The sequence below is a fragment of the Tetrapisispora phaffii genome, chromosome 16 (assembly GCF_000236905.1).
Source record: "Tetrapisispora phaffii CBS 4417 chromosome 16, complete genome".
Taxonomy (NCBI): Eukaryota; Fungi; Ascomycota; class Saccharomycetes; order Saccharomycetales; family Saccharomycetaceae; genus Tetrapisispora; species Tetrapisispora phaffii.
Window position 1 is genome coordinate 354,847 of NC_016535.1, and position 25,285 is coordinate 380,131.

Below are 25,285 nucleotides of genomic sequence, written 5' to 3' on the forward strand. Positions count from 1 at the left end.
TTGGATGGATAGACTGAAAGTATAGCAATTTTTCACTTAATAATACTCCTAATTGTGATCGTAATTTGGATACGATAAGACCCTTGATAAATGATCCACGTTGATGAAATCAACACCTAAATCATCTATTTGCTGTCTCCAAAAATTTTTGGAGAAACCTAGTAGTGATTTGGGTACCCCCCATATTCTTGTCTTAAGATTATTTGCATGGGCGTCATCAATGAACTTTTTAAAGCAGCGTAAACCTCTAGCAGGTAATTTCCCTCTCAGTATAACTTTCCATGGTGATATATCACAGGCCATGCATAGTTTACTGAAAGAAGTTGATGCTACAAAAGTCTTTGAACTTTCATCAAGATTAGTTAAATTATCCAGCATCTGTTCCGGGAAAACATATCTCTTACTGTCTCCCAAATAACCAATTTTATCTGTTTCTGAATCCTTGTCAATAATAGATAGATCGGTTGGTTTATTCCCAGTAAGTATTACTGTTATTGGTCTCCAACTCATTTCATTGCTTGTAATATTGAAAAAAGTAATGAAATCATTTTCAATAAAAGGTTTTAAATATGTATCCATAAGTCTAGTATACGTTTGACTTGAATCTTCTGATTTAAAATCAATTACTAAGAACATTGTTCTATTTTCAGATTCGTGGTATAGACCCTTTTTTGCAATGGTAGTAGTGTTTGAATTATAATCAAAATGTTCATATATCTCGTTAACATCATTTAACATCGTTAATAAAGGTTCTGTGTAGAGATCATTTAAATCCCTTAAAGGATAGTTTAACAGGTCAGTTTCCCTATGTGCAACTGATAACCTTTGATTATCAGTTCCTAACCAAACGTCAGCTTCAATTGATGTCAGGCCCAGACTCAAAGCTTCAAACAAAGGCATCTGTCTTGTGTAGTCGTTATGTGAGTGGAAAGTATTAGGTTTCACATTTTTATTCAGAAAACTTATCATAGTATTGTTGGTTTCAGAAGATGCATATGCTAAATAGTTCATTAGTTTCTTATTTGAGTGTTCTATATTCTTATAATAGTTTACCAGTTCAATATTTTGAATTTGGTTATCAATTAGATAACGGTACTGATGCAATGCATCATTCAAAGCTAATTTATCATCTATTTCGAAGTGTTTAGTGTCTATGTCCCAAAACTTAACAACAGTAAAGATTATAATACATAGCAGTAGTGTTACATTTGTGAATACTTTGAGCAGCTCTCTGGAACAGTGTCTCATCGTTTTAATATGGATCGAAGTCGTATTATTTCTGGAGCTGTCATAAGTTGGCAATTGTCAACAGGACAAAGATATTCCATATCTACTTCATGTTGATTCCTTTATATAAAGTACAAGTAATGTAAACAAGATACAGATGGAAACATCTCAAATACCACTGATTCTACCAGTTATAAGTTCAAATTCACGGCACAATTCTAATATAACTCGTTTCAAAACGTGTATGTGTGACATCAATTATTGATTACCAGAAACGCAGTGTAAAGTAACTCAGATACTGTTAAAGACACTAACACATAGCTTATCTTTTTTCTGCTCAAGAATACCATTTCTCCATACTACAGTTATTACATTCAGATATCCATAAAGCTTTTGAGCCACAGCTTCAACACTGACCAAGAAGACAAAAGCTTCAGTAAGTAATATCATTTGCAGCTTCAACAATAACCTTGTTTGCTGAAGATCCACAACCATTTACTAATAATAACAACAACAACCGTCCCTCCTACTCGATGAACCATAAATAGCAACCCACACTTCTGTACCTTTCCCTATTCAAAACAGCCATGATGGTTTTAGTTCATCTCGTTCGAAATGTCGACAGCACCTGAATCTCAACCGTATCAGATAAATCACCGACCAATAACCAATATTTGCCAATACTCTAACACTCGAACTTAACGAAAGAGCTTGTCTTAGTCCCACACCTCGTCTTAGGCCCATGTGTTCAATGTCGTTTTAAATAATGCTGCAACACACACTTCTCTCTGTGAGGCGATGAGGGATATTTTCCAGGAATACTTGAGACAGGAAAGATATCTCGATTCGAAACCAACTACAAGGTAAGCTCAATGCAAGAACGGATGGCGTGTAGCCTGGAACAGAATCCCAAAGCTCATCCAGATGGTATAATACCTACATTCAGAAAGTGTGTTTGGTGTCTTTGCCAACTTTGAGATTTTTCAAACAGATTATTCTATGGCTTCTCATCACAAGAGTCTGTGTCAATTAGTTTACAGTGTAGTGCACGTTTTCAAGTAAGGTTAAGGATTGTGTTGTCAACGTAAATGCCTTGTTTCTACTATATGGTTGTCTCCCATGTGATTGCTTTCTTTTTTTGTATTATAGAGATAGGACTTTGTACAGTTTATACAATTATATACTCTTCGTCGTCTTCGATGGATGTACATTTAGTTATCTTGTATGAGCTGCTATCGGCATCGGTTCTCTTGCCTGATAGGACTTTTATAATGTTTGAATGTTTAATTGTGGACTTGAATTTGTTCCAATCTGCTTTGTTGTTCTTGACTAGAAAGCCAATTATCATCGACGGATCCAAGTTAAACATTTCCAGTTCGTTGAATTCCGTTGAATGGTACGTTGAGTAGTCATTATCTGTTGTGAAGTTGTTTGGCTTATGAGGGTCGAAATAGAGTATTCTGTCGTGGGTGTTGTTGTATCCAAAGAAAAATAGTGACGATTTTGGTTGTCCTCCAGAGATGCCACATGTGTACTTATTATTTGTTATATCTTTGATGTCCTGGCCATATTTTTCTATGTTTATTGTGTTGATCCCGAGCTTGATTCCAAATAACAATAGTATATGTTGTTGTTTTGTGTTTGCCGGTGGCTCTGAGTCATCCAACTCATCTAACACGTCTTGTTCGTATATATCCCCAGATGATATCGATACTATACATTTCTTAATACCGTGATCGTTATTGTTTTCAATCAACTTCTCGATTATCTGAATTGTGATACTGGGGGAAAACCATTCCCCTACCTTCACTAAATTTAAATCTTTACCTACAGTAATGAAATTATGGATTGAAAATGGATTTTTGGTCTCATCAACAAATAACTCTATGATCTCACTACATGGAGTGCCCTTATTAGTTCTTTGCAGTGCGTTGGCCAGCAACGTCTGTCCTGTTCGAATCATACACCCCCATCCTATGTCACTTGTAAAACAGTGGGAATTGAACAGCAAGTTCTCAATAGAGTTGTAAAAATTATCTCTTAAAAGATTCTTTATATTCAGAGGAGATGGTCCATCATCATCCTTTACTATAGGCTCAAATCTTGTCCTGTATGTCATTTGAATCAATCTACTAACCGCATTTTCAAACTCTTTCTTGTGTAAGTCATTATCTACTACATAAACGTCTCCCAGAACACTATACTTAACTACACCCACTGTATCATCATTTTGTGCCATAATAATATAGTTTTACTGTAAAACTACAACTATATATATGTATTCTGACTTAATTCCACTCAAATGCTCTAGTTTGTGGAAGTCTCTTGGAAGTATCTAGTATTGACAGGTTTGCACATGCAAAACTTGTGATTTCTAAATCTCGTTAATCAAAAACTTTAATAAGTCTGTCGTTATGCTATATAGACAGAGATGTTCCGTAGCGCTTAATATTGTAACTGTTTGATACCTGATAAGAAGAGCAACCTATGTTTGAATCATTGTATAATCTTAAATCATACCTTATTTATATACATTTTTAATGGCATCGCGGCTGCTTAAGATTTACGAATACAAAAATGAAACCATCTACTTAAAAGCTAATACAATTTATAAAGTAGTATTTCAGTCTAAAGTATGTGTTCTTTTCAGGGAATAAACTACAGAACAGTAAATATTATCTAGTCGTAACAGCATGGCAAAAAGACATAAGCACTACGATAACAGACATAAAAAGAGCAAGAAGAAGAGTGGTGGCAAACCCAGTGGTAAGGTTAAAAGTACTGCTTCACATGGGAAGAAGAAAACGACTGCCGGTAGAGGTGATGGTAGTTGGGTAGATTCTTCTGTACCTGGAGGCTCGGTTGACTTTGGAATGAACTTCGATAAATCAGTACAGAATCACTACTTTGGGAATTCTAAAAATAAAAATAGACACAACAGACTGAGGGACGGTGTTTTCAGACCTGGTTATAACAGAGACTCTGAGGACTCTTATTTTGAGAACTCGTCTTTCAGAAAGAGACCTATGGTTTTTGTTAAGTCTGACTGCGATTGGAATTCTGCAGATGCCAAATTGAAACGTTTAATTAAAATCAATAACAAAAAAACAAAAAATAATTTTAAAGACTTATATGAATCTGACGAGTTAGAAAACTCTAGTGAAAATGATTTAACTGAAGATATACAGCTAGACAACAATCATGCGAAAACTGTTGTATCACATGAAGAAACGAGTGACAGCGAAGACATTCTTGAAGGGCAAATTTCGATCGAAGATGTCGCGGATACTGAGCCTGAGACTTCTGATAATAATGATATTCAACAGCTAGACAATGATGACTTATACTTTGTCGATGACGATCCCGAACCAATGCAAAAACCAGTGAAGTCAGTTCATGTCGAAGAACCTGTTTTTTCCAAGACTCCATCGGCTCCCTTAGCTGTTTCTTTTGATCCAATATTAACAGTTGGTAAAGTTGAGTTGAAAGTCAGTGAGAATGAGGACTCCGGCAAGGTAACCACCGATATCCATCCAGCCAAGGCTTACCATCCCTTTAGAGACTATATTTCTAATGTCATGGATAATATGGAGACAATGTTCAGTGACGAAGACGAATTTATGGAAGATGATATGGATTACGAAATTATGTATGATGAAATGAAATCCCAACAGGAGTCCTCTGTGTTTTCACAAGCAAAAGACATAGTGACAAACATAGAGAACCTGAATATTTCTGAATCAACCAATAGTATCAATAATAGGGTCAAGGAAGAAATTATAGAAGGGGAAACAGAAGAGATTATAGAAGTGAAGAAAGAACCTGAATATCCAGAATTTGGATTCTGTGAAGAAGATTTTGCGGTCAACACAAGCGACCTTACCGTTAGCAATATACGATTTGGAGCCCAATCCAATTCTTACTATTTTCAAGCATACAAACTATTTGGTGATTATGATTCTCGATGGGCAGACCAGGATATTCTGGTCGACTTTATTCTTGAAACAATGGGCCTTCCGGAACATAGGCTAAATGCCTTTTTAGATTATATAAGAAATTGTGTAGTACCTGATGAGGAACCTTCAGAGCCAAACTTTGATGATATGCCTTTTTCAGACACCAGCGAAGAAGAAGAATCCGATGACAGTGACAATGAAGAGTTGACTGATGACCGATTAGAAGGCGTAGACGATCTAGTGTATTATTCTATGAAGTATGGGAATCAACGTAATATTGAGTATGAGACAAAAAGTATACAGACAACAGGCAAGGGAACGAAGAAAAAACTGTTGATCAGAGACGATATGGCGATGGACAATGAGACGATCAATGAATTACAAAGTAAGTTATGCACTAGACTTTCGAACAAAGCAAAGAAGAAGAAATCAAAACTAGATTTCATCGAACAAGAGCATGCGATTTCCGAGGATCTGTATAAAAAATATCCGTTGGGCCTTCACATATTAAACATCAAGGATGAATTTGATAACTACTACAACGATAAGAACAAGAAATCGCTGATTTTCCCTCCTCTAGATCCGCATGGCAATAAGACAATTCGCAACATTGCCAAATACTATTCCATGAAGACCACAAAGATTGGTAGCGGTCGGAATGTGCATATGGCAGTGCAAAAACTCAAGATCACTTATCGAAGAACTCCAAATTACAATATAATCAACAACATCACAGAGCAACGGCCTATATTCTTGCGGTTCGACGTCGATAAACCGCAAAAGGAGCATAAACGCACGGAGACGATCCGTTTATCGAAGTTCCGGAAAGCCCATGGTGTCAAACAGGGCAACTTCACAGTGAAGGAAGGCGAACTGGTGGGCGAGCATGCACCAGAACTAGGTCACGACAACATTGGTATGCGCATGCTAATGAAGCTTGGGTGGAACAAAGGCGAAGGTCTAGGAACCATGGGCCTGGGCATCTCCGAGCCCGTTCTTGCGACGGTCAAGACCTCCAAGAAAGGTCTTGGACACCAGGACGCCAGCACCAACAGCGCCCGAAGCATCGGCACCGACTGAGCGCAACATACATTTAGTACCTTACATTACATAGACGCCTCCAGTAACACATTTCTTAGCACACCTTACATAGATACCAAATCCGACAACCAGCATCCACTACGCCCTCACTGCGGCCTTCCGCGGAAATAACAGCGCAAACCACAGCAAACCACCGCCCGTTCCGCGGGCCAACGCGCGCAAACGAAAAACTGAAAAATCGAAATTCCGAAATACTGAAATTTCGAAATGTCTCGAGGCCCTCGAGACACACCATTAGAGTTTCGACGACCTCTGCTTCGCAGAGGTCGTCCATTCTTACTGAACATCGTCACATGGAGAGCTGTCAGTTGTCGCTCGCTGCTCAATTAGTCGAACATCCACGCGACTCTGCTCGTTGTCTATGCTCTTTTCCGGCTGAATTTTCAATTGCATTATTAATCTGGATATTTTTCACTCATATATATACACTTGCAAAATTTTCAATCGACACACATTCTTCTTGCTTCCGAGCTGTCCAGCCCACTAGCAGCACCAACAGCGTCATACACACTTGCAATGTTTAAAAGTCTACGTAAGAAGAAGACAGAGACGGTCGACACCTCCAAACTGATCCAGGTCGATATTCCAATTGAGGAACTACCAAAATCCATCGCGGTCCCTGCGGTCGCTGAGCTGACTGCCGACCAGAAGGACAAGTACCGCAAGGTCCTAGAACACTTCAGCAAAGCAGACTTGGAAATCCCAGTGAAAGAAGTCAAGACTGCAGAATCTGCTCCCTTGACTGAATTCGAAAAGGCCTGGTTGACAAGAGAATGTTTCTTAAGATACTTAAGGGCCACTAAATGGGTCTTGAATGACGCAATCGATAGAATCACTTTGTCATTGGCTTGGAGAAGGGAGTTCGGAATCAGCAAACTGGGTGAAGAGAACGGTGATGAGATCACTTCGGACTCCATCGCTATCGAAAATGAAACTGGTAAACAGGTCATTCTGGGTTACGAAAATAACGCCAGACCAATATTGTATTTGAAAGCAGGTAGACAAAATACGAAGACTTCTCACAGACAGGTGGAGCATTTGGTGTTTATGCTGGAGAGAGTCATCGACTTCATGCCAGCCGGACAAGACCAATTGGCGCTATTGATCGATTTCAAAGAGTATCCAGATGTCCCTAAGGTTCAAGGTAATAGTAACATCCCACCAATCGGCGTAGGAAAAGAAGTATTACATATTTTGCAAACACATTATCCGGAGAGAATGGGTAAAGCCATTGTCACAAACATTCCTTGGATCGCTTGGACTTTCTTAAAATTGATCCATCCTTTCATTGATCCAATGACTCGTGAAAAATTGGTCTTCGATGAACCACCAAAAAACTACGTCCCACAAGATCAACTAGATAAACTGAACGGTGGTTACTTGGACTTCACTTATAAACACGACAAATATTGGCCAACTTTATTGAAAATGACAAAAGAAAAAAGAGAACATTATTTAAAGAGATTTCAAAAGTTCGGTGGTGTTGTAGGTTTAAGTGAAAAGGACTTAAGAGGCACCACAGAAGAACTCACCATCCCGGTCAATTCTGTATAATTAATTCACGTCATCGACTTCAAATTTAAAAATAATTCATTTGTTATAAAGGCATTACAGCGTACATTATTAAGATTCTTAAAAGGCAGGTTATAATTTAATTTACAACTCTGAACTAGATCTCCGACCGGATATATACATATATCAGAAAAGATAATTTTTATATAATACTTTATAAACTTCTTAATATTAATTGTATGCATTTAAGTTAGTTACTTTTTTCATCTATATTTTGTGTAAATATATACTTCTGTTATTCTATGAATATGCTTGTTTAACATTTTCCAAACTAAAACGGTTTAGCACATTTACGTTTTTCCGTTGCACCTGTCGAAGGAACTACCATAGTTTCCCAATCCAAAGCATACATTTGATTTCCTGCTCCATTACCACTTTTAGCGAAAACAACACCCAAATCATCTTTAGCAGTTGTTAGATAATAATTCACACCATCACCCAATGATAATATCTGTGCTCTTACAATGTCTCCAGGTTTAAAACACTCAATGATTTTAACACTATCTCTTTCCGTGGCTCTAACATCTTGCGATCTCAATGTACCTCTAAATGGATCACCAAAATCGGAGGATGTTTGAGAAACAGAATATGATGCAGAACCTGAACCAGCACCTGCAGCTACTACTCCGTGGCCATTGCTACCGACTCCACTATCTATTGGAACTGGGCTATTTTCAACCGCTAAAATCTCTAGACTTACGTTTTGCAAAGTGATTCTTGTGACCTTTGCCAATACAATATCTCCTTCCTTTGGTAAATTATTTGTTAATTCGTTGTCAACTTCGGATGATGTGTTGTTTCTTTTATGAACAACAGAGACTTTTATTTTTTTAATCTCTCTTGTGCCATTATTACTATGATTCTTTTCATCTTCAGCAGTCTCATTCAACTCATCTAAATTGGAAGAATCCATTTTAAAATCTTCTTCGATTTTTACTGTACCGACCAAAGTAGAATTGATAATATTAACAACCGTCCCATTAAGATTGTGTTTCTGTAGTCGAGTACCTGGACCTGCTATATACTCATAAACTATACTTTTATCATTTTCTTCTTTAATGTCAAATGCAGGACAAAGTAATTGGCCTGGAATTACAGATTCTGGAAATTTGAAGTTAATACTCATCCTTATTAAAATTGCTTTGGTTTTCAAAAAAGCTACTATTGTTAATATTATTTGAAATTAATGAGAGTTGGTGAAGAGATTATGCTTTTATTAAATTACATTTATTGTCAATTTAACATTATTTATTAAAGCCTTTTTATAATTCCATCTCATCTTATAATATTTTTTCAGTTTTAAGCTTGCGAAATTTTTCACTACAAAGGTATCCCAATTTTCAAATGCTATCATTTCCAGATATGAATTAAATATTGGTTAAACTTTATCATAATCGCAGTGATAAAGATTTTGTAAGTAGTGTTACTATTGAATTTATTATGATCTTGAAATTATGGATTGTTCATTGTATGTATTTGGTGAAAAAACTTTATGTTTTTTCTTTATTTATTTACAAAACTATTTGTAACATGAGTTATCTAGTAAAAATGAGTATAACATTTTGAATCCTCGTGAATTTCCATTTCACTTTTTAATTCGTTTAACTCGATCTTTATCATTTGTGCCAATTGTGGAGTAAGTTGGTTACACGCTGAAATATCTGGTGTTCGGTCGTACTCATGTTCACCATACGTTTCATATAAAATAATCTGATTAGAAAATTTCAATCTTGAATTTGGTCTGACGTATGACATGTTAGTAGTAGCCAAGTCTGAGAAAATTGTGTTTTCACTCTTCGATATCTCATCCTCTCTGTCAGATTGGAAGTTGCTTAAACCTTTAAATGACATGGATATAGGTCTACTACAATCATTGTCAGATTCTGGTAAAAATGCATTATGTTTGTTTTGTGAAGGTTCAGTCAATTCTTCCAAATCATTGAAATCTTCATTGTCAAAATCAGATCTGAATACTTCATCATCGAATTCTATTTTTTCTTCGTTAAAATTATCATTTTCTGATTGTTGATATTCATTTTCTCCTGTAAAGTTATGTTTAAACTGTGCATCCTCTTGTTCTATGGTCTCATGAATGTTTTGTATGTAATTATAAGAAGTCGGTTCCAAATTTGTGCAGCCATCCTCAATTGAAATAACAGGGATGCTAGATTGAGAATTATCTTCGAGGTTGATAGTGTTATTTTGATGTTTAATACTTTGGGGCTCATTCTTAGAAGAAATATCGAAATTAAAATCTAGACCATCTCCAAAGTTAATAATATTTGCAAATTCCATTATATCTGTCATTAGTTCATCATCTGGGGTAGTTTCGGTTAAGAGGGTGCTTGAGTTGTTTATTTTTGTATTGCCCTCCATTTCAGGGTCGGAGTCTATCACCAAACTATTTAATTGTTCTTCTAATGATCCAAAAGAAAAGTCGTTAGCATGGCTATCTATTAATTTTGATTGTTTATACTCAGTGTAATCAACGTCATCATCCTCAAAATATAATATATTAGATTGATTATCTCCAGAAGGAAACCTACCACTTCTTAATATACTGCTTGCCGGTGATTTGGTTAAATCGGGTGTTGAAAGTACAACAGATGTAGGTTCACTGATAAACATTCCTTCATTTTTAGCATTTATAGATAGGGATTCTGTCAAAGATTTTCTTTGTGAAGCACTAGAATTACGTTTTGATTTTAAGGATCTTGAACGTTCTAATGATATAATAGATTCCACTTCATGTGAATCAAGAGATTTGGGGAATAGCGATAATCCGGTGTCAATTGAGTTATTCAAAGACTTGTCTGTTGATAAATAATCAATATTTCTGGAAGCTTTTCTACTGATGCTCTTTGTTTCCTCATCTGAGGTTATCTTTTCTTTATTTTGATGCATTAATTCTTTCTCAAAATCTAGTGGAGTGGATTTTCTTTGAAGAATCTTCGCATTGTTACTACTTTTTGATTTTGTTCTGCTTCTAGTCTTTTTGATGTCTAGGGTATTAGATGTCTTGTCTTCTTTGTTCTTTTTAAAATTGTTGAAGATGCTACCACTACTATGAGATTTTTTAGTTAATTTTACTGGAGTTGTATCGTTAAGTTCTGAACGTGCTGAAAATGTAGTGGATTGTGGAATCCCATTACTGAGAGAATTCTTTTCCTTCGGAGATTTTTTCTTCAAGAAGGAAAAAATGCTTTTCTTCTTGTTAGGTGTAGTTATTGGTTCTTGTCTTTTTATTGGAGTAACTTTACTCTCTGATTTTGTTGGGATTGACTTTTTTTTGTCAGAATCTCTAGAAGGTATCTTAGATGTTGAATGATGGCTGCTTGTAGATTTCGTTTCTGAAGGCCCCACTATTTTATTAGATGCAACAGGACTTTCCTCGGTAGATTCATTTCTAATTACAGGAACCTGCTCTATGACCCTTCCCGTGGAAGAGTCCCCTTGGCTATGTATTAACGTATCTTGTGAATAAGCTGATTTGGAAGGTGAGTTATCATTTTCTTGAGATTGTGTCGGTTGAGATAATCCGTTGATCTGCTCAGTTGTAATTGAAGAGACCCTTGGTACGGTTGTGGAATAACTTTGTTTGCTTGATATCAGAGGTCTTGCCGAAGGTTTGTTAATCAGAGGCAAAACATTCTTGCCATTGGGATTTGGGGAACTCAAGAAATCAGGTTGTTCGTAGATCAACTTGTTTATGTTTTTGTTAGCTCCTCCAGGAAATTTAGACCTCCTGTCATCATCATGGATATCTATTAGGTTTGGAGACCCGATTAAATTTGGTGAAGATGAATCTATGAGGTTTGCTATATTTTTATTAATAAGTTTGTTGGGAGAAGCATGTATATGTTCTAGCGATTGCTGTTCGGAAATACTGTTTTGAATAATTTCTCCCTCAAAGGATTTTTCATCACTTGATTCTTCTACAATAGAGTTCTCCAAGATCATGCTCGATCTTATTTTACGATCCGCCTGTCTGGATTTTTCAGTCAAGATCCCAGCTAACGCACTTAACGATGGGGATGAACTCATATTTAGAGTGATAGTTTCATTACCCGATTTCTCTAAAGACATTTTTGATGATGAATGTGGTCCATTTGAGTTGGGACCTTGGGCAATAACTTGTGTATTCTGTGGCATCGCATTCTCGTGAAAAATAGAAGAATCACAACCATCGGGCAACTCACCAGCTGGTTCTGTGTCTTGTGAAATTTCATTCAAGATCAATGAATTTCTAAAATTTTTGACATGATCTGCCGAATTGATCGATGAGGAGGAATAGAAAGAAGAATTCCAGATATCAGAACTGTCCTGTTGTGTATCACTCATAGTATTCATTATCTTTGGTGATAATCGCACCTGATCTTTACTTGCACCTAACCTTGGTAGAATATAAAATCAATCGATCGGACGCAACTAGCTAGATCAAGCAACTGAAATATACTTCTGCAAATCAGAGAAAGTTTTAAAAGTTTTTGCAGCTTATTATGCAAAAGCACCTTAAGTCGATTGTGGTTGAACAGCCTAGCCCACTGATCGGTGGAAGCAACTTGATATATATTCCATTTCAAAGTGTTTTAAGAGAAGATAACTTCTCTTAGCTAGATTCCATTGACGTAAATTTTCATTTCGATATTTCATTTTCTCGATTGAACTTTTCCTCCCTACGGCACCATCTTCGACTTTTGACAAATAATTTAATATTTTTCCTATTTAGGTCAAACGATATTTTTAGGTTCCCATATCCCGACCAAAGGACGCGTTACCCAATCATTAATTAACTACGGTAACTTAAAAATCTCGAGAAGTGTAAGAAGACAAGATGCTATGCTATATGTATATATGCATAATTATTATTAGATAGAGATGCAGATGTGTTTTGTAGATGGATTGAGATTAGTTGTATTACTCTGAGACTATATTCTATTTATTGTTTCGTTCATTATATATTATTTGATGTGGTTTTGGATTGAAGTCATTTGGACTCCTTTTTCTCTGGATGTGCTTTCTCTAGTTCGTACAGATATCCTGAGCAGATGCAGACTCTTGCATACATTGTTGGCCATCTTCTTGTCTTTATGCTTGTGGAGATGATTGTTTTATCTTCTGAGATTGTGTATCCAGCTCTTGTGACGCAGCCACATCTGCAACATCTCTTTAGACTTCCATTTGTCATTTCATTGTCCGTGAAAGTGTCGTAAGAGACACCATCATATTCTATCTTTGAAAAAGACCTGGAAGTTTGATGACTTGGGCCTAGACTCTTGGTATCTGTCACTAATCCTTTGTCTAACGGTTGCGATAGGTGGAGCAACGAAGACTGGAATATTTCATCTTTGGAAATTCTTAATCCACTCGTATCAGCAAAATACACTTGTGCTGGGTCTATATGAGAAATTATAGCATTTTTAGAATAAGTCAGTAAAAATGAAGAAATTTTACTTATATCTTCAGGAATTTCAGCCTTCACTAACAATGACGGTTCTCTTGTTGTCGACTGGTTTTTACTGTTCAGATTCATGAATTTTGTATTGACATCAACTAAAAATGTTTCAAATTTTTCAATATTAACAGTGGATTCAGATAAAATTTTCTTCAAAAATTTAGAAGATTCGTTCAGTACAGGATAATTATTTTCAGGGAACTTAGTAACTAAATGAATCACCCTTTTAATTTCATTTAAAATAGATAGCAATAGTGAACGAGGAATTCTTGCACCAAATACACCATATACTAGTGAACTTACGCTTGCAGAGGAATATCCCTTATTGATAAGGATTAAAACTTCCTGAATCAAATATGTAATAAACTTAATGAGCCATTTTGCAATCGGTATCAAAGAATGTATCAAATCTTGTTTTGTAAATGACGTCTGAAATAATTTACCCCCCGCTAATTGTGCTGGACTTATCGTATTTAGTTGCTCAATTGCAAATTGTAAATTACGAGTAACACCATTGAATGCAAAATACACGTTTCTTAAGTTCATGATAATACGAGCCATTTCATAAACATTTTTATGGCGACAGCTACTACCTAATTCAAGTTGTAACAACATTGTCTTTTGAACTGGTCTACTTGAAATCATTTTTTCTAATAATTCTGGTGGTGCATCCGGTGTAATATTGAAAAATGAGTATATATCAGCCATCAGTGAAGTTATACATTCCTTCCCTCTATCTTGGTCTTTGTCAGAAATTTTTATCAAATGTGTTTTACATGCAATGGATAAATCTTCAGCAGAAAGTTGCCTATGTATACTGGCGACAAATGCAAAAGCAAAAGCAGTGCTATTCACTTTATCCAAAGATGCATCGTCAGTATTTTCATGAGATATGGAGATAAATTGTGGAATATCCTTACATGACTGTTTTATTAAAACACCGCACATTGTTGGTGAAACTATTGCCCATTCCAATGTACTTTGTGGTGGTAATTTGGGATAATTAAATCCTGCACTTAATACTGAAGTTAATATATCCCTAAATTTGCCTTGCCTATTTTGATGATGCAGTCTCTCTGTTTCAACTTTCCAATCTGTTTTACTATATGTTTCAATAGTAGAATCCTCAAAATGAATTGATACAAAACCATCTAGTATATTGGATATAATGTTTATGACTTTTTTATCCAAGTGAATTTCCGGCATGCAATTTAACGTATATCTATGTTTTGGTTTTAATTTTTGCTCATCTAGTCGTGAAATATCGGGTTTTAGTATTTTCAAATAATGTGCATTTAACTGAGTTGGGATGAGCTTGTAGCGTTTAATGATTGATTTTCCAGTATCTAGTACGTTATATAATAGCAATATTTCTGGAGCAGAGTCTTTTTCAACTGGAGCTTTTGAGATGACGTACAAATATTGAAATTCAAGAAGATTTCCTTCATCATCAATTTGTTCAACGGCAACATCTGAGAGATGAAATAAAGACAACAATGGATCATTTAACTGAGAATTGTTGATGTCAGTTATGTTCCAATTGACATGTAGTTTGTAAAATGAAACCACTTTTGTTAGTCTGGAATATGTAGATATTAATAATGACTGGTCTTCGTTCAATGCTGAAATATTAGTATACTCCACCCAATCCATATCGTTGGAGCTCTTTCCTTGAGCTGTATTTAAGTGCAATGATATTTTTTTATGACTTTTAGAATTTGAAAATTGATACCAGAAGTCAATTTGACCGTTTTTACGAACTGCCAAACATGAGTATTTCATAAAAGGAGGATGAAACACACCATATGGGGGAATCTGTTGTACCTTATTTCTGTAACTGTTGATAGAACTGTCCAGAACACAAAACTGAGATGAAATTACTGGTTTAGAGGAGCTTAGCCAAAATAATTCAGAAATCCTTGTTGGATATTCTTTCTTCGACTCCTTTTTAACGCATTTCACAGAATCTTCTGAAGTTTCATTTAATTGCATTGGGTTGTTATGAATCTTGTATATATTATCCTGGAATAACATAGTCAGCTTATCCATTGTCACAGGACCTTGCAAACTCTGGCCCAGTATTAAAATTGTTAAATTACCAAGTTCGTCACATACAGCTAACATGTCACCAGGTAGATTAAACCAATTGTTCCAATGAACAGAAGTGATCTCATAAAAAAATGGACAGTTTTTGTTTGTGGTTCTATTAGCCTTAGATCCCTGGTAATTAGGTGGACTACCTGAACGACCAGCATTGATTGAATATTTTCCTCCATTTGAGTTGCTGCTTGATGTAGTGTTTTGAGACTCATATAAATGTGGATGGATTGTATATTTCTTTGGAGGATGGAATCTCCAAGTTGTACCATTAATAGTCTCCAAAAAGGTCATACATAGATTGCTATCTGTAGATGTTTTGTCAGAATAGACAATTAAACCTGTCTTAGACCATGATACAGCTTGATTTCCAAGTTCAATCATATTAGCAATTTGATATCTCTAACAAACAATTGCTATTTCAACGAAATTTCTACAAAGTAGGTAATTGAGGTATGGTTCTGTAAAACTGAACTTATCTTACGAATATATAATAGGAATTCTATGTATACATATGGTATGAACTAAATAGAACTAACTGTAAAGATTTATAATAATTTATAGTATTTCTTTTTTTTTGATTTTTCGTATTTTATTTTTCAAGGTTTTCCTACCTTTGGCTGAAATAAGAAAACAATGTATAAGTCAGTAACCTCAATGCTGATCTGTAATGAAGCAATATATATATATATATAATTATGTTAATGAGTTCCATGATAGAGACAGTATTCTGAATTTTTAAAATGCTTTTGAGTATTATTACGACATTTTTGAGTATTGCTTTTTAAATTAAAGACATTATATATTAACATAGGGTTTCGTCACTTAATTGGAAATCTTATTAGGATATCAAATATAACTATCACAGTAATCGGATTTTTAATTGGAGGCTAACTCAAAATCGATGTCATCATCGATATCATCTTGGTTAGATACAGTTGAACTTTCAATATCCACCATATGACTTGGTAATGTCGATGCATAATTTGATAAAAATCCCTTTTCTTGTTGAGTGGCTAAATGATTATATAATTCCAGACAGAGCAGCATCCATAAGTAAAGTAGAAATGCAGCAGCTACAGCAACAAGAAGATATGCACTATGGTCTGCTCCTAGTCTTAAAACTAATACAAGTTGTTCTTCGCTGGCGCCCATAAATAATATTCCACCACAAACCAAACAGAAAGGAGCTAAATATTGAAATGAATAGATTTTATCCAGGGTTCTCTGATCCTTCAAGAGAAACGATATTTCTATTATTCGTAGACTTCCACCAACCATTAGAATCAAGCCAAAGAAATAATGAACTTTTGTGCTAATTATCAAGTGTTGCGAATGTTCGGACATAGCCCAACCAGTAAAAATAATTAATAAACTAGGAACAAATGTTCTCTTGCCTCCTCTACCCAAAAAAATGCCTAATAACCCACCTGCCCACCAGATAATTCCCATTGCTGTATGTTGATAATCACCATGATTCCAGCCTTCTCGGCCCCATCTGTGTTCAGTAAAGGTGTTCACGATGCCCCACAAACACATGACCCAGCTATCTATGTAATCTTGCGAGTAAGGACCCTTGTTGTTCCGAATTGAAGGTATCACCAGAACCATTGCATAGATAAAACCATATAATACAAAGGCATTACCCATAATCCCATGAGCTATACATTGACCTGTGTGACTTTCTCTACAAAATCCAAACATAGCCACAGGTGCTAAACAACTTTTAGTGAAACCGTTTATCACAACGAGAAATGATAATGCATTATGGGCATATTTTAGACGTGATTCTCCTGTATTTGAAATAAAGGTTTGTAACAACTTGTTTTTAATTAACAACCCAGTGCCACTAGCTAATCCACCAAAGAATAAAGATAAACCTAAGAGTATAAGAATTGACCATGCCGACCCTCTTGATGTTCGGTTCTCGACACCATCATTATCACTGAATCTGAGAAACAAAGCCTCCACAACAGAATAAATACAACTAATTATTTGCAAAAACATAGAAACATTTATTCGACCAGCAAAAGAATAACTAGCAGAGACTGATGGAAGTAAAAATAGTAGAAATACACAACACAACCAATGGAACGTCCTGTTCCCAGCATCTTGAATATCTGGTCTTGTATATGCGGAAGTATCGTCCATATTCATTGACATATTATCACATATCCCAAAATTAGCCAATGTGGATATAATAAGTATAAAAATATTAATCAATTGACTTAGTATCATGATTGAACTTTATTCTTCCTCTTCCCAGAGTTGTATGACACTTTCCCTAATTTTAGGTGCGGCTTGTATTATAAGTTATTCTTCGATATACTTATGAATATATTTTGAATTGCTGATAGTATCAGTAACAAAAATAATTTAACTCTAATATTTTAACTATTGCAAACTTATATTCTGATAATTCAAAATTGTGATCGTTAAGTAGATATTTTAGTCACCATGAGACATTTTTAGTATTACAATCGGTAAACCCTCACAATGGGGGGAGGTTGGTATATTATCATACCGACGCGGGCGAACCTTTGTCTGAGCTGTCTGATTTAACTATCCCACTTGGAACAGCAACATCTGTTTAACAAGTATTACGATTCTAAACCTCTTCGATTAAGTATAAAATAAGTTAGAGATTTATCTATATTATTAATGCTTCGGTAATAGATAAATTAAATATATATATAATAATATATAAATAAATTTATATATCTATTTTATAAGTTCTTCTGGAAGTATACGCGTTCGAATCCCTCGAAAGACCTGTTATAAACGTCTATAAAAAGAAAGATGCAACAATATGTTTATTAATACCTTCAAAATAGTGTTCTACTTCATGAACCATGATTAAAATTAAGTGGTATGTGAGTTGTTTAATATTATCAGTTGTGTTTGCTTTTTCTTTGTTGGAATAATTACAATATCCTCGTTCGTAATAAGTAAAAGTGATTTTAATGTTACGTTGTTCTTAATCCTTTGAAATTTATTTATTGTTTGAACTATGTGGTGAAAGTTTTGTAATATCATTGGATTCAGATAATTGTTCGTCGATGCCTTGAACATTTGTAGTTAATGGCACAGCATCTTCATCTGATAAATCAAAATCAAAAGTATCATCAATTACAAAATCATCTCCACCATTGATGCTTTCAGATGTTTCATCAAAATCTGAATCGCTGTCAATAATATCAAATTCGTAAGTTTCAGCACGAGATCTTCTAATTCTTCTCTTTGAGTTCAAAAAGAAAAAATAGTAAAGTGCTAATAAAACACAACCGAAAGAAAATATAGATAAAAAGTAATGCATGAAATCTTTCGGAGAATCCAACTTGTTTGGAGTATTTAGATCAGCTTCTAAATCAGAATCTATTGCATCATTTGTTTCACTCGGTATCAAAGTTGACGAAGTCGTGTGGGAAATAGATGCTATTGTAGAGCTTGATGTAGATAAGAGACTTGATGTGATAGAGGAAGATGGAAGTACATCTTTACTTGGTGTAGAAGTGCTTGATACCGTAGTACTTGATTGTATGATAGATGTTGTAGAAGAAGTGCGTAACTCCTCTAATTCTTTATCATTTCCAAATACAAATTTAGTTGCTTTCTCTGGATTTATACTTTCTCCAAAAATCTTTAATCTCCAATTATGAAATTTAATTTCATTCTCTTCTTTTACGGTCCTCACTCTCAGTTTCCACTTACCAACTCCTTCCTCTCCCCAGTGGGCAACAGACATGAATGTCCAATTGATAAATCCGTCCGAAGAGACGTCTAGGGAACGTTGCACACCTAAGTTAGATATCATCCCTGAAGGTGAAATTAAATCAATGACAACGGCACCTCTTCTAGTAGCTTCTATGTCTACAGTAACAGTAATATGTTCTACTCTTTTTAAATTTGCATTTGTCAAATCTTTCTTTGTGATTGTAATTTCATGTTCTAGAACTTTATCGATAGAATTACTTGTCAATTCCGGGCGGGCAGTTTTATGGTAATACCAACTTTGAGGCTTAACATTTTTCCAAGTCTTAGCTAATTCAACAATGGCAAAACTATCAATTTTACCATACCCATATCTATGAGAATATCTTTTATTTAATGCACCGTTTCTCCATTCAGCATCTGGATTTGGAACTTCAACGGATGATAAAATTGAAAGGTATTGTACATCTCTCCAAGTTAATTCAGGGTTTGCTTCTAAAACTAGGGCATAAATACCTGCCGCCAATGGTGCTGCTGCTGAGGTACCACCGTGTCTATCTGAACATTGACTTTTAATATCTGTCGAGTGGATGTATTCACCTGAACCAGAAGAATATGTCACAGCAAGTACAGCCGAGCAACTTTCGGAGTATGGAGGATGTAAGCCCTTATGATCGATTGCACCAATTGTAATGGAATATATAGAGTTTGTGTAACCATCATAATTACAATTATCTCCATAATGTCCACCATTCCCACTAGCAAAAACGTAAATAGAACCTTTTTCGTTTCTGCCTTCTTGGGTACCCTTAATCATAGCTTTTTTAACTAGATCAGATGGTCCTTGTAAATGTTTGCCATCATCTGGTGGTCCCCATGAACAAGAAAAGATATCATTGATATCCAGACCATACATTAACGATGCAGCTTCATCTTCAGCAGTGATTTGACCTGATAGAATTCTTATACCTGCAACTTTGGCACCGTATGCGACACCTAAGCCACAATACTCGTTTTTAACTGCAGCAATTTCACCAGCACATCGTGTTCCATGGTAATCATCAATTAGCTTTGGTGTTGGTAATTTTTTATTTTCGTTGAAATCCCAAGAACCTTCTTCGCAAAAATTATCCTTTAAATCTTCACTATTATGATCCAGACCATCATCGACAATGGCTGCAACAACTCCCTTTCCTGTAATACCACTAAACCACACACCAGATACGTTTACATCGTTACCTGGAAAACTTGGATTAATCAAATGCCATTGCTTTGAAAACAATGGGTCTTTAATGCCAAGTTTATTAGCAGCCTCCTGTAATGGTAATAAGCTTGAGTCGATAGGAGGAACAGGAATGGGTTGTCTTTTTTGTAAAGTTATTGGAGGAAGGTCATGAAAGGAAGAAACACCCTCTAATGAAGAGAGATCTTCTCTTTTTTGAATTGGACTTGATAATGTGTTATATTTCTTTGAGAAAACATAATGGTTTTCTAAACCTCGCACATTATGTTCAAATTTCCAGTTAGAATGAAGTTTCAAAAGATCATCTGCACTAAGGTGACTTTCTATTGCAAAATATTGGTTTATATTATGATTCTTCTCTGGTACCTTTTCAGAAATGGCAGACTTGAATATAAATAAAAATATCAGTATAAATAATACATTAATTTGATGAAACATGTTGAGATGTGAAGAAGAACTGATTCTATCAGACTGTCCTAAATGTTTGTGTGGATAATTTTTCAAATAATATTAACTCAAATAATTTTCTTGATAAATAAGTTATAGTAATTGAATGATGCAAATAATTGGTTTTATTGAGGAAAAAGGAAGAAAAAAATGATTGCCTGTACTTTCTAACTATAACATAGAAACATGCAACCAAAAACTTCGATAGAAAAGATTGTAATTCAAACGAGTTTTTTTGTAGTTCACCAAATGAATAAATAAGATATAGTAATACCCATAATGATATTCAATGATTAATTTAATAAAATAATAATGACATATTTTAAATATAATAACATAAAGTCTTCAATTGAATAGTATGAAACAAAAGCTGTAATTCATTTTTCAGCATTTAAGAAATCAATTACGGTAACAATAACATTGCAGATTTAACACGTGACACTTTACTAGAGATGTGTACAAGTCTATCTCATAGAAGGACATGTCATAGCAACGACAACAATAGTAATACATTGAAGATGGCATCATTACGATGTATGCTTTTGGATTCTACATTGGAATTACTTTGTTGTTTTCTTGATGATAGATTCTAATTATTTTATTAGAAGAAGAGGACTATAAAATATATACAAAATATCCTTTATAACTACTGGTGGGAGAAGGATAAATAAAGCAACATCCTGTTATCTAAAGTCAACACGGAAATCAATTTGCCAAGGCACCCATTGGATCCCAGATTGGGAGAACAATTGGGTTTTCGTCCTTCTTAATGAATTTTTCCATTAAATCTTTTGGTAATTCATCAATGTCGACAACAATTTGGAATGCGTATTCTTCGAAGTACTTTTGAGTCATGACATATAAACCATCGTTACCAGAATCTTTACCCCATGAGTTCTCAACACGGTAGCGGATTGGTTTCCCAGTGGTATCATCTACGTGTGCGCCGGTAATTAGCATGGCATGAGTCATTAAACTTTCACCATATTTGATACGAGAGGACTTGGATTGGTGTAAATCATACCCGATTGATTTGTAGTCCCATAATTCGACATCCATAACGCCGAACTTCTTATGCATGAACTTTGGAGTGTGAGAACCAAAAAAAACAGGTCTTTGATTTTGTAATCTTTGAACGACTAAATTGGATAAAATTTCATTATCAACATTTAAGTAATAAACACTCTCGCCACCGATGACATTACCTAAACGGTTAATTTTGATTATTCTTCCATATGGATGTCTTGGATCATTGATTAGTGAAACTGGTTTTGAACAATCTATCTTACAATACTTGGATGCAAATTCCTTTGGTGTCGTCTCCAATGTATGGATTTTCTTGTCCTTATCTAAATATGACCATGTAAAGGATTCATCTGGTTTGACTGGTGGCATATCCATGAATAAAGTCATCAATTTGAATATCTCTCTTTGGAATTTAGTTCTTAGTTCAGAGATATCATTACCTTTCTTTAGTTCTTCTCTTAAAACTTCAGCAAATTCCCTTAGCTTTGTAGTTAATATGGAATTCCATTTTGAGGAAGCAACGGTGGATAGCGGTAAGTCGTTGTAAAGGTCTTTTGGGATCAAACCATATTTTGCAACTAAATTGACAAACATGCTATACTGACCACCATCTTGAGTTGGGGCAGATAGTAGATATTGAACTAAACGGGAGTCGACATCTTCTTCGTAAGTGTCAATAACTTGATCTAGGAAGTAGTTAGCTTTCTCTAATTTATCGTAAAAAAATAAATAAGCTTGAGACAATTCGAATTCTTTCAATTTCAATTCTTCGATGACATTATATCTCAGTTCATTAGTGGCGGCAAATAACCAACATCTACCAGATGAACGTTGATTTGTTATTGGAGTGGATTCATTATTGACAGCAGTGTTGAAGATTCTTAAATCTTGTTTCAATAGACGAGTCTTATTCAATAAAGCATCATCAGCATTCACATTCTTCAAAACTGTAGAAGCTAATCTGTGATTCAAATCTTTGCTATTATCACTATCCCACTCGCTAATCTTGGAAATCTCGATAGAAGATGACATATTCACTTTGTGTAATTTAGAGGGAAAAATTCTGTTGCGGTGAAACACTGTTTGAAAGACCCTGTTCTTCTTCACAATGGCTGTATACATGACAATCAGAGTGAACAATATATGAGAGAGAAAAGACAAAGAATGAACTAACAAAAAAAATGTTCATATATATTGACTTTTGTCTACTTTAGCAAGAAGTGTCGTTGGTAATTGTTGCTTATTTTCACTTTTCTTATTCACCACATTGAGTATTGCACGTTCAGCAATGTGTATCTTAGAGTAACCGAGCGAGAAAATGAGCTTAACTGGCTGAATTGATGGGCTTCGAAGTGGATTAGTGTGATCAGTACAAAAGTTTCAAGTTTAAAGAGGTAGACTACCATTAAACCAAATACAAATAACGATAACGTGAAACAAAAACTTTTTGAATCAGTACTATGTTTTTGACACCAAATTAGTGTTTGCATTATACTCCCACCAATCTGTGTATCAGTATTAGTAATATTTATTAGTGAAAAATTTAACCTCATCGCGATGAAATTGTATCCATCTCTGCTCTTATATAAATATATACTTCTGAATATAAAAATAAGGTAAGACGCTGTGATCTGACTCTTTGTAGGAATTAGTTGAGTGGTGTTATAGGAAGCTTGATGCCACTGTTCATGCATCTGAGTACTATTCTGCTACGTTTATTGAAAGATGAGTGCACTTTTATCTGCAGAAGATTTGAATGATTTCATTAGTCCCAGTATGGCATGTATTAAACCCACTGAAGTGAATAAAGAGAATGACAACGTCGATGCGAACGGCGATTTGCAAGTTGGTAAAGAGAGCGAGCTGGAGAAGGTGTCCATCACGTTGCAGGACTGCCTGGCGTGCGTGGGATGCATCACTTCCAGTGAAGAGATCCTGTTGAGCAGGCAGAGTTACAGCGTGTTCTTGGAGAACTACAAGAACGATGGAGGGCAGTTGGTGATTAGCATCTCCCCTCAATCACGGTTGTCCATGGCGAATCATTTTGGGCTGAGCGTGATGGAGTTCGACATACGGATGTGCCAGGTGGTACGGGAGAAGTTTGCTTGTAAATATGTCGTTGGCACGCAGATTGGACGTGAGATATCGATACGAGAGACGAACCGCGAGGTGCGGGAAGCCGTGCGCGCCGGGACGTCTTCTTCATCGCAGGTTTCGGGTCCCCGACTGTGTTCCGTGTGCCCTGGGTTTGTGCTATACTGTGAGAAGAGCAAGCCGGAGCTTGTGCCGTACCTTGTGGACATCAAGTCCCCGCAACAACTCACGGGGCAGATAATAAAGAACACCGTTGGTGGGAAGGTGTACCACTTAAGTGTGATGCCCTGTTTCGACAAGAAGCTGGAGGCCTCGAGGCAAGACAGCGAGGGGGAGGTCGACTGCGTCATCACCCCCAAGGAGTTTGTGAAGATGCTGGAGGAACTAGATTGCGACATGGGAAGCAACCCGGCGACGCCCGCGACGCCGACGTTTGGGCTGGACAGGGCCATCCTGGACGAGATGTCCATGCCCGGCTACCCCTGGGACGCGACCATGTCTGTGAACGCGGGATCGTCGTCCGGGGGGTTTGCGTACCAGTACGTGCTGGAATCGCAAGCGCGCCACCAGGCGATGGGCACGCGATGCGCGGTGCTGTCGACGGCGGGCAAGAACCACGACCTGCTGGAGCACCGGCTGGTGGACCTGGGGAGCGGAGCGACCCTTGCCAGCAGCAGCGAAGTGTACGGGTTCCGCAACATCCAGAACATGGTGAGGCGGCTGACGCAGGCCGCCCGGCCGCGGACGCTGCGTCTGCGGGCCCGCCAGCGGGCCAAGCAGTCCCCAGACAGCGACCCCGCGCTGCCCGCGCCGCCCGCTGCCGCCGATCCCTACGGGGCAGAGTTCATCGAGGTGATGGCGTGCCCAAAGGGATGCATCAACGGCGGCGGGCTGCTAGACAGCAACAACACCAAGAAGATGAACGCACAACTCATCGAGCACCTCAACCAGCGCTACCACGAAGAGCTGCTCCAGCGCCCACTGCCCCAACACGCTGGTGTCGTTGACGCTGCTACCGCCGCCGCCGTTGCCGCCAGCCACCGCTACACGTTCCACCCCATTGAAAAGCACGACGACGGGCCGGGTGAACTCCTGGCGATGGCCAACTGGTAAGCGCTGCGCGGCCACGAAGCGCAACACCCCCCTGTCCCCGCTTACCCTCCTCCCTGCACGCAACGCGCCCAGCCAGCGCGTTGCGGGAAATTCCCGTCAAACCGCAAGCGACAAGCGCGGCCTCGAAAGGACAAACAACGAAAACGGACACAGACGCACAAATGCCGGGCGTGCGCTGGTGGCGGGCGTCGGGAGACTATCACAGCGGAGCATCGGTGTTTCGTCGCCAGCGCCAGCGCACAG

General features: G+C 36.7%; 11 protein-coding genes across 11 annotated transcripts; 3 read left to right on the forward strand and 8 right to left on the reverse strand.

Annotated features, from left to right (window-relative positions):
* Nucleotides 1-48: 48 nt before the first annotated feature.
* Nucleotides 49-1,248, reverse strand: TPHA0P01700 (uncharacterized protein; the record flags this gene model as incomplete). The annotated part of the gene is made up of 1 exon (XM_003688714.1): nt 49-1,248. One exon carries the CDS (start codon nt 1,246-1,248, stop codon nt 49-51), a length of 1,200 nt encoding a protein of 399 aa, XP_003688762.1.
* A 1,147-nt stretch (nt 1,249-2,395) lies between these two features.
* On the reverse strand, nt 2,396-3,466 carry ATG4 (cysteine protease ATG4; the record flags this gene model as incomplete). The annotated part of the gene is made up of 1 exon (XM_003688715.1): nt 2,396-3,466. The coding sequence occupies one exon, from the start codon at nt 3,464-3,466 to the stop codon at nt 2,396-2,398; it is 1,071 nt and encodes a 356-aa protein (XP_003688763.1).
* A 454-nt stretch (nt 3,467-3,920) lies between these two features.
* SQS1 (Sqs1p) lies at nt 3,921-6,263 on the forward strand (the record flags this gene model as incomplete). Its single annotated transcript, XM_003688716.1, has 1 exon — nt 3,921-6,263. The coding sequence occupies one exon, from the start codon at nt 3,921-3,923 to the stop codon at nt 6,261-6,263; it is 2,343 nt and encodes a 780-aa protein (XP_003688764.1).
* Nucleotides 6,264-6,800: 537 nt separating this feature from the next.
* PDR16 (phosphatidylinositol transporter) lies at nt 6,801-7,838 on the forward strand (the record flags this gene model as incomplete). Its single annotated transcript, XM_003688717.1, has 1 exon — nt 6,801-7,838. The coding sequence occupies one exon, from the start codon at nt 6,801-6,803 to the stop codon at nt 7,836-7,838; it is 1,038 nt and encodes a 345-aa protein (XP_003688765.1).
* Nucleotides 7,839-8,127: 289 nt separating this feature from the next.
* CSL4 (exosome non-catalytic core subunit CSL4) lies at nt 8,128-8,982 on the reverse strand (the record flags this gene model as incomplete). The annotated part of the gene is made up of 1 exon (XM_003688718.1): nt 8,128-8,982. One exon carries the CDS (start codon nt 8,980-8,982, stop codon nt 8,128-8,130), a length of 855 nt encoding a protein of 284 aa, XP_003688766.1.
* A 413-nt stretch (nt 8,983-9,395) lies between these two features.
* BNI4 (Bni4p) lies at nt 9,396-12,206 on the reverse strand (the record flags this gene model as incomplete). Its single annotated transcript, XM_003688719.1, has 1 exon — nt 9,396-12,206. The coding sequence occupies one exon, from the start codon at nt 12,204-12,206 to the stop codon at nt 9,396-9,398; it is 2,811 nt and encodes a 936-aa protein (XP_003688767.1).
* Nucleotides 12,207-12,843: 637 nt separating this feature from the next.
* Nucleotides 12,844-15,792, reverse strand: SIN4 (Sin4p; the record flags this gene model as incomplete). The annotated part of the gene is made up of 1 exon (XM_003688720.1): nt 12,844-15,792. The coding sequence occupies one exon, from the start codon at nt 15,790-15,792 to the stop codon at nt 12,844-12,846; it is 2,949 nt and encodes a 982-aa protein (XP_003688768.1).
* A 495-nt stretch (nt 15,793-16,287) lies between these two features.
* Nucleotides 16,288-17,646, reverse strand: YTP1 (Ytp1p; the record flags this gene model as incomplete). Its single annotated transcript, XM_003688721.1, has 1 exon — nt 16,288-17,646. The coding sequence occupies one exon, from the start codon at nt 17,644-17,646 to the stop codon at nt 16,288-16,290; it is 1,359 nt and encodes a 452-aa protein (XP_003688769.1).
* Nucleotides 17,647-18,400: 754 nt separating this feature from the next.
* KEX2 (kexin KEX2) lies at nt 18,401-20,800 on the reverse strand (the record flags this gene model as incomplete). Its single annotated transcript, XM_003688722.1, has 1 exon — nt 18,401-20,800. One exon carries the CDS (start codon nt 20,798-20,800, stop codon nt 18,401-18,403), a length of 2,400 nt encoding a protein of 799 aa, XP_003688770.1.
* A 714-nt stretch (nt 20,801-21,514) lies between these two features.
* On the reverse strand, nt 21,515-22,957 carry LAP3 (bleomycin hydrolase; the record flags this gene model as incomplete). The annotated part of the gene is made up of 1 exon (XM_003688723.1): nt 21,515-22,957. The coding sequence occupies one exon, from the start codon at nt 22,955-22,957 to the stop codon at nt 21,515-21,517; it is 1,443 nt and encodes a 480-aa protein (XP_003688771.1).
* A 603-nt stretch (nt 22,958-23,560) lies between these two features.
* On the forward strand, nt 23,561-25,042 carry NAR1 (iron-sulfur cluster assembly protein NAR1; the record flags this gene model as incomplete). The annotated part of the gene is made up of 1 exon (XM_003688724.1): nt 23,561-25,042. One exon carries the CDS (start codon nt 23,561-23,563, stop codon nt 25,040-25,042), a length of 1,482 nt encoding a protein of 493 aa, XP_003688772.1.
* Between the last annotated feature and the right edge of the window lie 243 nt (nt 25,043-25,285).